We start from the raw sequence: 12945 nt of genomic DNA, 5'->3' as shown, positions 1-12945 counted from the left end.
TGTTTTGGCCCTAATAATAGGATTCAGGATTCCCAAAAGATTTTCTAAGTTCTAGAGAGGAGCAGATCTCTAAATAGCAATCAAGTATCTTTCAAAAAGGATAAAAATGCAAAACTCCAAATATTTTGCCTAAGAGGAAAATTCAAAATCCATTATTTGTTAATGAAAAATTTTTTAATTGCTTTTCAGTGAGAAATTGCTGTCCATGGGGGGGGTCAAAATTCTGGGGGGGGGAAACAAGGCAAGATGGAAGCTTCCTGTACAAAATGCATATATTATATCATATCATATCATATCATATCATATTATATTAATAACAATTATATTCCATTTAACTGTTACATTCTTCCAGTCTCCCAACACGGGACTCTAGGCAACTGAAATCATCCACAATAAACAACGTTATACAATGATCAAAAGAATAATGTTCTTCTTAAATAGTTAAATAAACTATCCTTGAACAGCCCACTAATTTAAAAACAATCTGCAAGATTTGTCATTTTTTCGGCAAACTAGGGAATATTTGCTCTTTACAACAAGGAAATAGAACGTAGGGAAATAAGACTTTTTGGATTACAGTTCCTAATCCTGGAAATTGTAACCCAAAACAGTCACTTTCACAATTTTTCATGCAACATTCCTTTCTAAGGGTGCATCCACATTGTAGAAATAATGCAGTTTGACACCACTTTAAATGCCAGGGCTCTATCCTATGGGTTTTTTAAGTTTGGTGAAGGCCAGCATGGTGCAAGGGTTTGAGCGTTGGACTAGGACACTGGGAGACCAGATTTCAAATCCTGGCTCAACTATGTAAACCCACTGGGTGACCCTTGGCAAGTCACACTCTCTCAGCCTCAGAGGATGGCAATAGCAAGCCCTCCTTGAAGAAACATGCCAAGTAAACTTTATGGACCTTATCACACTAAAGAAATCCCAAAGAGAAACGGGATTTAAATGAGATTTACATTCTTAAAAAACTTGAACGCACACACACAACAAAGTGGCACCAGCACTCTCTGGCAGAGGAGGCTAAAAAGGCGGCTTGTAGAACTACAAATCCCAGGGTTTTATTTGTTTGTTTGTTTCATTTTTATGCTGATTTTCTCCCAAAAGAGGGACCCCAGGCGGCTTACAAAATTAAAAAAACAAAAAGCAGTTTTTAAAAGTAAGAACTCTACATCGGATGAAGCTGCAGCGGTGCCAAAAGTGCATTATTTCTCCAGTGTGGATGCACCCTTAGCAATGAAGGAAATGCATCAATGGCTTAGGCCTTTGGGACTTGGTGCTACATGGCTTTCCTGCCTGCTACCCACAATCCCCCTCAGGCCTTGGAGTGCCACCATCACGGCTGCCCCTTGCTGCCCTTTTGCACCAGCCTTTCCAGGGCATCCCTGCCCAGCTCCATGCAATGAAAGTCTTCAGACTCGGTGGTGTCATGGGCTCCCAGGCGCTCATAAAAGGCCTTGGCACGGCGGTTCCAGTCCATGGTCATGAATTTCATCTCCATGCAGCCTGTGGCCAGAGCGTTCTGGGTTCGAGAGAGACAACAGAGAAAGAAATGACCATCACACACAGCTCCTTCAAAGGAACCAAGCTGATAAAAGTGACCAAAAAGGGTCTTGTGGCTGCATTCACATTGGAGAAATAACCTGGTTTGGCACTGCTTTAATTTGTTGTCTGGCTCAAGGCTATGGAATTCTGGGAGTTGGAGTATGTTGTGGAGTCTGGACCCCCACAACATACTCCAACTCCCAGAATTCCATAGCCTTGAGCTAGAAAAGAGTCAAAGATGTGCCAAACCAGGTTATGTCTCCAATGTGAATGTAGCTTCAGACTAGGAAAAGCATGCAGGAGGAGGGTTGGACTTAGGCTTGCCATTTCATGGCAGTGGGCGGGACTTTCCCGCCTCCTGGGGGCGTGCCCGGTCCCGCCCCGCCCTCTGCTGCCTCCCTTTCCTACAGTGCTGAGCAGCATGGCTGGAGCAGCAGCAGCGGCTGGAGCTAGCAGGGGGCGGGGTCTGCTGCTCTGCCCTGCCCCTATTGGCCAGCCCTCTCAAGGAGCCAGCCCTCTGCTTCCTTATTTGGGCATGCTCCAACTCCAAGCAGGGAGGGCTTTGCAGTCAGGCAAGCTGCTTTTAGTTCTTCCCCTCTTTCTCTTTCCACTCCTTCTCTTCTTGTTATTCCGGTTTTTTCCTTCTCCTCCTCTTCCCCTCCTCTTCCTCCTCTCCTTTTTGTTCCTTTCTTCCCTCTCCTCATCTTCTTTTTCTCTTTGTTCCTATCCTTCTTCTTTCTCCTCCTTTTCTTCTTTCTCCTTCCCCTTTTTTCTCCTCCTCCCCCTTCCTCCTCTGCTGTTGTTGTTGGCATTGTTGTTGTTGTTGTTGTGTGCCCAACTCCTTTCTGACTTATGGCAACCCTGCCTCTAGCCCCTTATTTACCCCCTCTCTCTAAGCCCCCCTCCTCTTCTTCTCAGGGGTCCAGGGCTGCTCAAGGCTTTGCCCCCATTACAAAAGAAAAAAGGCTTTGCAAGGGATCTAACCCATAAATCCCCCCCAAATTGAGACATACCTGGGGAAAAAGAGGGGGTGAGGGGTTGGGGGGGGGATTGGAGGAGGCAAGGAAAAGGAGGAAGGGGGGAATTGCTTAGAAGGCTTGGGAGTGGGACTTGTAGTTTGCTGTGGCAAAAGGGGGTGCCTGTGGTCTTTCAAATCCCATGCCTGCTTGGGAGTGGGACATGTAGTTGTAGAATTGGGCGGGGGGGGGTATTTGGCCAGAAAGAGAAGTACATTTCTGCCATCTGTCTAGGAATAATGCCAAAATGTCCTCCATTTTGAGCATGCCTAAGAAACATGCATTTATATTCACATTTTAAAAAAATGATCAAATTTTTCATGCGTCCTCCATTTTTTAAAAAATGTGTCCTACATTTGAAAATGTGGCCCTACATTTGTCCTGGTTTGGAGGTCCTGACTTATGGCAACCCTAGTTGGAATACAATTCCCAATATCCCTAGTCAGCATGGCCATGCTGGCAGAGGGATTCTGGGAGTTGCAGTCCTCCTCCTTACACACAAACACACACTTTCCCCACGGCTTGTTGAATTACGGATAACTTGGCAAATCAAAACCCTGACGCACAACACAGTAAGAACACTGATATTTTATTTTAATGAATGTTAATATGTACTAATATACATTATATTTAATTGTTTTTGTAGAATGTGTGCCATAGGCAGGTTTATCTTATCTATTTTAATTGACTTTATGTGCAGCGCTGTGTAAATTTACAGCGTTATATGTGTGTGTGTGTGTGTGTGTGTGTAGCTTCATCATCATCACATTATAGCTGCTGTGACTGTCCTGTGGAATCCTGGGAATTATAGTTTCCTGGGGTTTTCAAGATTTCTCTGCTAGATATCTCAACAGGTCACAAATCTAACGGTGCATCTACACTGCAGAAATAATGCAGTTTGACACCACTTTAAGCTCTGCAGTTCCATGGAATCCTGGGATTTGTAATTTTACATGGTATTTATTTTATTTTTTTTTGCCTTCTCTGCAAATGAGAGCTGGTGCATTACAAAACTACAAATCCCAGTATTCTGGAGGATGGTTAAAGCAGTGTCAAAATGCATTATCTCTACAGTGTAGGTGCATCTTCAAATGTATTCTGCACTACTGAGTTATCGTATCTAGATAACACTTCTACTGTCATGGCACCATCCTAAGACTCTTGGGAATTGTAGTTTGGAGAGGTACTTATAATGTTTTAGGAAGTTCTAGTCCACTCCCCATATCTTTATATCCCAAGGTACCCGCTGCAATGCTTGCGTTGTTTTGATGCAACAGAGAAATAATAGCAACAAAGGCAATAAAAGAAAGGCCATTCAATTTTACTTCTTGGTTGCAATGGTAAAGTTTTCTCTGTAGCATTGTAAAACAACAAGAGACCAGAGACTCTGAGGAAGTTACTTTCTCTTGCATGGTTTTTGTTTAGATATAATACAAAGTATCCTGGGATAACAGTTACATCCGAAGCAATGATCACAGTACAGGGCTCCCCCCGGTTACGAAATTAATTCGTTCCGCGGCGCCATTCGTAACCCGAAAAGCATTCGCAAGCCGAAGCCCCATAGGTGCTAATAGCGAAAGCCGCGATTTGGTGCGAAAAAGCGCCGAAAAGCACCAAAAAAAAATTCGTAACCCGAAATAACCTTCGTAACCCGGAACAGTTTTTTTTAATGGATTTTTTTCGTAACCCGGAAATTTCGTAATGCGGCGCATTCGTATCCCGGGGTACCAGTGTATAGCTATAATAAGGTGAGTCTTCCTTTTCCAAATCTTTTGGCTTTTGGAAATTTTAGGGTTTTTGAATAATTCCTTATGTGTAATGGAATATTTCCATATAGGCATATCTTGGAGATGGGACCCAAGTCTAAGCATGAAATTCATTTCATCTTTGCACTGCATACACACCTTAAAGACACAGCCTGGATGTAATTTTATACACAATGTGTGTAATAATTTTGCATCAAGGCAGTTTTGTGCCACTTTGAGTCTCTATATTGGGAGAAAGGTGGGATATAAGAAAATAATAATATTAATACTGAAACAACATCTGTGTACATTGAACCTTCTGAAAGCAAAGGTGTCACTCTCTCAGCCTCCATTGTGGACAGTTTGGGATTCTGGAATACAGTATTTCGGATGTCAGGATAAGGGAGACTCAACCTGAATTAAGGCTGTTCCTCAGATTCAAAACTCACCTCCGCTACTTTCCTCAGCAATTCCATTCCGATGCCTTTCCCTGACGGACAAAATGGACAGAAAGAAGCATGAGGCAGAAAATCCATCCACGTTATTATGTTATTTTATTTTGAATTATACTGAGCCTGCCAAACCTTTGGGATTGAGCATTTTGCAAACATGTACCATGTGTAACTATACACACAGACACATGCCACTAGATTATACTAGTAATCTATGGGCTCGAACAGACAGACCAAAATAAAGCTGCTTCAGGTCATTTTGGAGGTATGCTGTTTAAATGCTGCATGCATCCTAAGAGGCCAGATGCCACACCAAAGCCATGCTCCAATTCTAAGGACTGGAGCACAGTCTAGCACAGCTTCTGGCCTCCTAAGATGCATGTGTCATTTAAACAGCATAGTGACCCGAAGCAGCTTTGTTTTGGCCTGTCTGTATGGGCCCTATATATCATACACTAGATTAAATTAGTAATCTAGTTTTTGAAGTAACTACTTCAGAAACAAGATGAATAATATATCAATGAATATAGGGATGATAGATAGATAGTTAGATGGATAGATCGATAGATGATAATACGTTAATCAGTTTTGGAACTGATATGTTGTTTTGATTCTTCACAATGCTTTCTGTAGCCTTAGAAGAGATGTGTAAATGAAAAGAAAGGCCAACAGATGTCTAGAGTTCTTACCTAAACCCTGGTATAAAATAGGGGTGAGGAAACTCTGACCATCTGGATGTTTTGGACTACAAATCCCATAATCCCTGACTGTTAGATAGATTGGCCGGGGTTTCTGGGCAGTGATGTTCAGCCACATCTAAGAGGCCTAATGGACCCCCATTCAAAGAAAAGAGAACCAAGTCCTTTCACATTGGCAGAGTTACACCTGGTTTACAATAAGAGTAAACACAAATGGGACAACCTTTGCTGACAGCCTTACTGTGCGTTTGCACTACGTTGCAATGAAAACAACCAGTCTCTTTTACCCATCTGAAATGGATAAAATAACATTCTGGAGTTAGAGGTTAGTAATCCTGGAGTTACTCCTGGTTTACTTTCAGGTGTAACTTTCTATTTTGGAAAAGCTTTCCTTCTGTTTAATTCATGTGTTTGACTTTGTTGCCAGCAGCGGCACAACAAATATTTACACAAGCGTGTCATTGTCAAGCTTTTAGGACTTACTTTCTGTTCATGTTGCAGCCTCTTTCTCTCCAACTAAGTCCAGATTTTCCGACCAATATTACTACTACTACTACTACTACTACTAATAATAATAATAATATGATTTATTTATATTCTGACTTTTCCTTACAAAATCAAGGTGGATTACAAAACAGAGGAATCAAAAATACAAAATACACCCCCATCAAATACATCACAGCAACACAATAACAATAAAGTCATTATACAAGAAAGAAAGAAAGAAAGAAAGAAAGACTACAGAGTACAAAATCCAAAGTACATAGCATAATAATGGAGGCATAACATTGCATAATAATTTAAACGGCAGCAGAACAACAATCAATATCAAATTACATATGTTTTAAAAACATGACATAATAGTCAAGCGTAACATAACATAATAATATATTATGTATAATATTGTATTATTATCATATTATTAATATTACTCTGCTATTACCCAGAAAAAGGAACTTACACTTTTAAAAATCTCATGCTGGCGCTACCCAGGATGTCATAGATATAGAGTTTACCAATAGAGAGTTTTAAACACATTTTACATTTTAATGCATCACTGTTTTGTCTTTTAAAATCGTTTAATTGGTTTTTAAATTTTATATTTATAAGGTTTAATGCGTTTGTGCTGTTTTAAAATTGGAGTTGCTTTAAGTTTGCTCTTTGCTGCCTTGAGTCCCTATATTGGGAGAAAGGCAGGATATATGGATGATGATAATAATAATAATAATAATAATAATAATAATAATAATAATAATAATAAATTCCAACTCTCCTGATTCACCAGGAAGAGTCCCAGTTAATCCTCTGCAATCCCACTTTCCCAGCTGCTTTTAAAATGTCCCAGTTTCTCTCTCCTCCTCTTTGGCCTCAGTTTACAGTACTTCAATTGCTGCAAACTGAATTCAGATTGTAAAAGGAATTTACACTCAACTAACTCATTAGAAGAGGAGAGGAAAAGAGGCAGGGGAAATTGTCCCTTTTCATCCCAGGACACTTCAGAGATATCCACATTACAGAGTTAAAGCAGTTTGACATCACTTTTTTATGACTCTATTGTGCAAAATCCTGGTATTCTGCCTGGTCTGTCTAGTCTTCTTTCTTCTAGCCAGAAAGTGGATGCAGAGCAAAGCAGAGGGTGAGCCCTGGTACCAAAACACAAACACTACAAAAGGAGTAAGCTGACAGAGTAAACATGTAGACCTCCTTGAGAGTCTTTGCAAGTCGCAGGAAGAAATCACTTAATCCTTGTAAAATGTACGCTTTAATAGATGAGCTGGAGATCTGCACCCAGCCCTTTCCTTTTGCTTCGAGCAGAAGGCTCCAGAACTGGAGGATTTGCACCTAGGACCCCTCAACATTAGGTCCTGAGACCTGGTGACCTTATTCACATACCTCTGAATTCAGACACCACATACAGGTTTTCCAAGTAGAGCATCTTTCCATGATTAACGCTGTACCCAAAAAAGTATAAGGCATGTCCTATAGGGCGACCTGCGTTTGGGATGGAGCATTGGAAAAGTCATTTGTAGGAAGAAGATAAGAAAGAAAGAAAGAAAGAAAGAAAGAAAGAAATCTGTCATTGATTTACTAACACTTTGTTGTTGTTGTTGTTGTTGTTGTTGTTGTGTGCCTTCAAGTCATTTCTGACTTATGCTGACCCTAAGACCAGCCTATCATAGGGTCTTCTTGGCAAGATCTGTTCAGAGGGGTTTTGTCATTGCCTTCCTCTGAGGTTGAGAGAGTGTGACTCACCCAAAGTCACCCAGTGTGTTTCCATGGCTGAGCAGAGATTCGCACCCTGGTCTCCAGAGTTGTAGTGATGCATAGCATTTCCCCCATGCCTCTCGTCTCTTTTGAACATATCACTGAATCCACATCTCTATCCTGTCGTGTGAACATCCCTCCCACTTCCAAACCACTGAACTAGCCACACACTGCTATCCAGAATTATCCCCCCCCTTCCCCCCCCCCATTTTACAACCTGGAGCAAACCTGGTGTAGTTCTAATAATTCCTTTTGTAAGGTCTCTGGGGCATTGTGGATGGATGGAGTAGGGGGCATCAATTTACCTGGCTTGCATCCTTTTTCCCCAGGCTGTTCAGCCAGCAAGCATTTGAAGAAAGGGTCCTTGCCAAAGCCATCCGCTTTTAAAACTGGAGTGGAAATAATATAAAGAAGAAGATGATCATACAATAAAGAAGATACATTTGGGTTGCATCCTTGTTCCAGCAAAACGGAATGTACCTTTCCTCAAATGCAGGCCTTTTCCGATCACGCTGGATGCTTTAGAAGCAGCGGGTCAGACTAGATGACCTTTGCATTACAACTTTAGTTCTGCAATTCTGAGACTTTGCTTTATGAGCAATTGCATGTGAGGAAGACTTGGGACCCTGGATTATGGAGGGCAGGATCAGGATGAGAGTCTAGTTGGTGTGGTGACAACCTGGGACACTGAATGCGAATGATGGTGGGGTGGCCTTAATACCGATCATGAGTATGTATGATGGATCCCGGTAGCAAATGCAATGGCAGGTGCAAGACAGTGTTGTCTTAAAACAAGCTTGTGGATGTTGGAAAGCAGAAGGAAGATTGGTGAGGATGAGAAAATGAGCCACAAAAGCTTGTGGTTGCTGTTTAGCATTAATTTTATTTAAAGTATTTTTGTATTGCTTTCCAGATCACAAGGGCTCCCCCGAGGCAAATCAGAAATAAAAAGCAATTAAAACAATTGTTGTTGTTGTGTGCCTTTGTTTCATTCTGACTTATGGCAACCCTAAGGCAACTGTGGGGTTTTCTTGGCAAATTTATTCAGAGAAGGTTTGCCCTTGCCATCCTCTGAGGCTGAGAGAGTGTGACTTTCCCAAGGGTCACCTATTGGGTTTCCATATCTAAACCAGCATTTGAACTCTGTTTCCAAGCCTACAAGGGGATTCGAACCCAGGTCTCCCGGAGTCCCAAGCCCAGCATTCGAACCACTATATCGAATTGGTATTCATGGAAATACAATTTTCCAGGACATTTCTATATAGGAAAATCCTTACCTTGTGCATTTATTGTTATTTCATTCTCCAGGTGATGGTAGGTAGCAATTTCCTGGGAGAGACAGACAAGAAACAATTCTCACGATCAGGGCTGGGGAAAGTTACGTTTGGGGGACTAGAACTCCCAGGGTGCATCTACACTGTAGAAATAATTAGGTTTAACTCCCGGCATGCCATATGACAGATTCCTGGGATCTGTAGTTTGGTGAGGCACACTGGCCCTCTTAGGAGTTATACTTCAGATGGTTGTTGTTGTTGCTGTTGTGTGCCTTCAAGTCATTTCCAACTCATGGCGACCCTAAAGCAAACCTATCATGGGGATTTCTTGGCAGAATTTGTTCAGAGGAGGTTTGCCATCGCCTTCCTCTGAGGCTGAGAGACTGTGGCTTGCCCAAGGTCACCTAATGGTTTCATGGCTGAGCGGGAATTGAACCCTGGTCTCCAGGGTCCTAGTCCTACATCACTGCAAAACCATTACCTTGAAGGCCCTGCTGCACCAGGGAAGCAAGAAATGAATGCTTTGAATATAGATAAAATGTTTAAAAACCAACTCTCCCAAGCTCTGGATAGACATTATAAACAGGAGGGCAAGGCTGATCTGAGCATGTACAGAGTGCCTTTCTTTCCTTAATGTGGAAAATAGAGATAGCAGAGGCAAAGGGGGACCGGGGAGGCCACCAGAGCTTTGTCCTGATACCCAGAGCTCACCTGTATGAGACCCATCAGGTGCTCACAGTCATCTATGGTGGCTTCTCGGATGATGCACTCCATGTTCCGGCAACGGACAACGGTTCCAAAGTCTCCTCTTTGGAGTGGTGAGGCAGATAGCCTTTATATAAAGTTGCCTTTATAGTTCTCCCCACCCACCACAGCGCACCTGGCTCGGCAAGGCTGATGATCCTGGATGTGGTCCAGATGGAGAAACAGCGGTCCCACGGAGGCCATGCGCAAGCTTGCATGGGAACTGTACACATACTTCACTCTGTCCATGGAAGACATAGCAACGGCTGGGAGAAACAAAAGGCCAAGAGCAAAGGGCCTCTTCGGTTCCCAAAGCCCTTAGCTATAATGCCAAAAACAACCTTTGCTTTTTGCATTTTAAAAACACACAGGCATATTTATTTTCAAGCTGTACATGGGTGCATCTGTGGATGCAGAATCAATGGATATGGAGGGCCAATTGTAATAACTTCAAGGACTAACCAGGGCTGACACTGCTTAAGCTTCCAAGATCAGACAGGATCTGGTGCCTTTAGGAGTTTAAATATTTCACGAAACTACAAATCCCAGTCAGGATCCCATTAGCTAAGCATTAGGAGAAACTTCCTGAGAGTAAAGGCAGTTTGACAGTGGAATAGGCTGCTTCAGGGTGCATCTACATTGTAGAAATAATTCACGTATTAGGTGTCCTTGTTAGTGTCTTACTTGACCCCCACTTTAACTGACACAGCACCATCCTACAGAGTCCTGGGATTTGTAGTTTGGTGAGGCACCAGCCCTCTTTGGCAGGGAAGGATGAAGACCTGGTACAACTATGAACCCCAGGATTCCATAGGACGGAGCGACAGCGCTTAAAATGGTGCCAAACTGCATTATTTCTACAGTGTAGATGCACCCTTAGAAGGTGGTAGTAGTCTCTCCTTCCTTGCAGGTTTTTAATAAGAGACTGGGTGCCACCTCTTGGGGTGCTTTTGCTGTGGACCCCTTACCCTGGCAAAGGGATGGTCTAGATGACCCTTGGCATTCCTTCCGATTTGGTGAACGTAAAAGCTGCCGTTGTTAGTGTCTTCGCCAGAGAAGGCATTCCATAGAAGGGGCACCACAATGAAGAAGGCTCCATCCTATAATCCACCTATAGATTCGGTGGGCTACATCTGAACTATAGAGTCCAAAGACACAATAGCTATGAGTTGTGAGTTTTCATATCACTTACACCCCATATGAAACAAAGAATGATACCTGCTTAAACCTTCCTATTTCTCAGTACCTTTTAGGGTGCAACATTTGCACAGATGTCTCAATGGCTGTATCTGCACTGCAGAAATAATCCAGTTTGATGCTACTTTAACTGCTGTGGCTCAGTGCTAGGGAATCCTGGGGTTCATAGTTGTACCAGGTCTTCAGCCTTCCCTGCCAAAGAAACATTTATCCTTCTCCGCCTGAGAGCTCTGGTGCCTCAACAAAATCCAAAGCCCAGCATTCCATAGCACTGTGCCATGGCAGTTAAAGTGGTGCCAACCTGAATTATTTTCTGCAATGCAGATGCAGCCGATGTGTGTGGGTGCATGTGTCGGTCACACATTTGACCCCTGTGGCATGCAGACATTGGACCATCCCGCCTCCCAGGTGTGCAAATGGGATTTCTGACAGTCCTGGAGCACTGAAACTATAGGCCAAAGGTTCAGGAGAGTGAAAGTTCAGGTAAACAGACTGGGTCCAAAGTGCAGGCATCCCCAGGGAAGAGCATGAGACCAGAATCGGTATCGCTTTTGCCAGCTCCAGAGCATGGGAAATTTCTTAGAGGGAACTACAGCTCCCATAATCCCCAATCATATAGGGATTCAAGGAACTATAGACCTTCAAAATAGACTCTCCATCCCTGGGTCTATTCCCCATACATCAATTCTCAGGTGCATAATAGAGATCAGGGATAGATAGTGCAATGAGCCAAAGTGGGGTGCGTGTTAAAGATTTCTGCTCTGGGACTCTTTGGGGGTCTGCGTCTACACTGCAGAATTAATGCAGTTTGACACTGCTTTAACCACCGTGGCTCAATGCCATGGGATTCTGGGATTTGTAGTTTTGTGGGAGATTTAGCCTTCTCTGTTGTGCCACAACAAGCTACAAATCCCAGGACTCTGTAGGATGGAGCCAGGACAGTTAAAGCAATGCCAACCTGCATTAATTCTGCAATGGGGCAGCAGCCTTAGTTTTAAAGTTTGGAAGAAATGTGCCAAGAAAATCAAGCGACAAGATTGCCTCAAAGTTGCCATAAGTCAGAAAAGACTTGAAGCCATACAACAACAACAACAACAACAACAACAACAACAACAACAGCTCCTATAAACTAGGGACAGGGACCATTTGTGTGGACCTTGGGCTGTGGCACCATCCTGTGGTCAGATTCAGATACATCATAGACTCAGGTCTACAAAAGCGTACACTACAAACTTATTTTTCTCATGAGTTTCTCATTTTTCTCTTTCAGACTAAGGGAAACCTATTGTGTGTTGTTTTTCTTGCCATGATTTGTTCAGTGGGGTTTTTGCCTTTGAGGCTGAGAGAGTGTGACTTGCCCAAGGGTCGCCCAATGGGTTTCCATGGCTGAACGGGAATTTGAACCCTAGTCTTCAGAGTCATGATCCAAAGCTCAAAGGGTTCAGGTAAACCATAGGAAGATTTCTTGGCAAGATTTGTTCAGAGGGAAAGGGGCTCGCCATTGCCTTCCTCTGAGGCCGTGATGGTGTGACTAACCCCAAGTCACCCAGTCGATTTCCCTGGTCTTCCAGAGCCCTAGCTAGTGGCCAGAATATCTGGACTGCATTTTGCTGCTGAATTTTCTGATTCAGGGTGCATCCAGGCTGCCATGGCTCCATGCTCCAGAATCCTGGGATGTGCAGTTTGGTGACGCACCGGCCCTCTTTGGCAGAGACTGCGAAAGACCTTGCAAAACTATAGAGCCCAGGATGTCGTTGCATGGAGCTACAGCACTTAAAATGGACTCAAAACTGCATTGTCTTCTATAGTGTGGGTGCACCCCTGGATGGCTGTTCTGGCTCACTTTTGTGAAAACAGGATGCTGGGCTTGATCCAACATTTGCAAAAGGAGCCTTTCTTATGGACTGAAATGGGGACTTTGGGAAGTACCTGGCCACAGGTTCCAGGTGAGTCATTCTAAGTTTTTCCTTGGTGCAAACTACCTCTCCCCACATCCCTGCAGG

General features: G+C 43.2%; 1 protein-coding gene across 1 annotated transcript; it reads right to left on the bottom strand.

Moving 5' to 3' along the window:
* Nucleotides 1–231: 231 nt before the first annotated feature.
* LOC121932558 (thialysine N-epsilon-acetyltransferase-like) lies at nucleotides 232–10023 on the bottom strand. The gene is made up of 6 exons (XM_042471255.1): nucleotides 9713–10023; nucleotides 9005–9056; nucleotides 8033–8116; nucleotides 7356–7454; nucleotides 4762–4802; nucleotides 232–1528 (listed from the first exon to the last, which is right to left on the bottom strand). The coding sequence occupies exons 1-6, from the start codon at nucleotides 9773–9775 to the stop codon at nucleotides 1343–1345; spliced, it is 525 nt and encodes a 174-aa protein (XP_042327189.1). The 5' UTR covers nucleotides 9776–10023; the 3' UTR covers nucleotides 232–1342.
* Nucleotides 10024–12945: the final 2922 nt, after the last annotated feature.

Source organism: Sceloporus undulatus, chromosome 6, assembly GCF_019175285.1.
Source record: "Sceloporus undulatus isolate JIND9_A2432 ecotype Alabama chromosome 6, SceUnd_v1.1, whole genome shotgun sequence".
Classification (NCBI taxonomy): domain Eukaryota; kingdom Metazoa; phylum Chordata; class Lepidosauria; order Squamata; family Phrynosomatidae; genus Sceloporus; species Sceloporus undulatus.
This window is presented reverse-complemented; position numbering and strand designations above follow the sequence as displayed.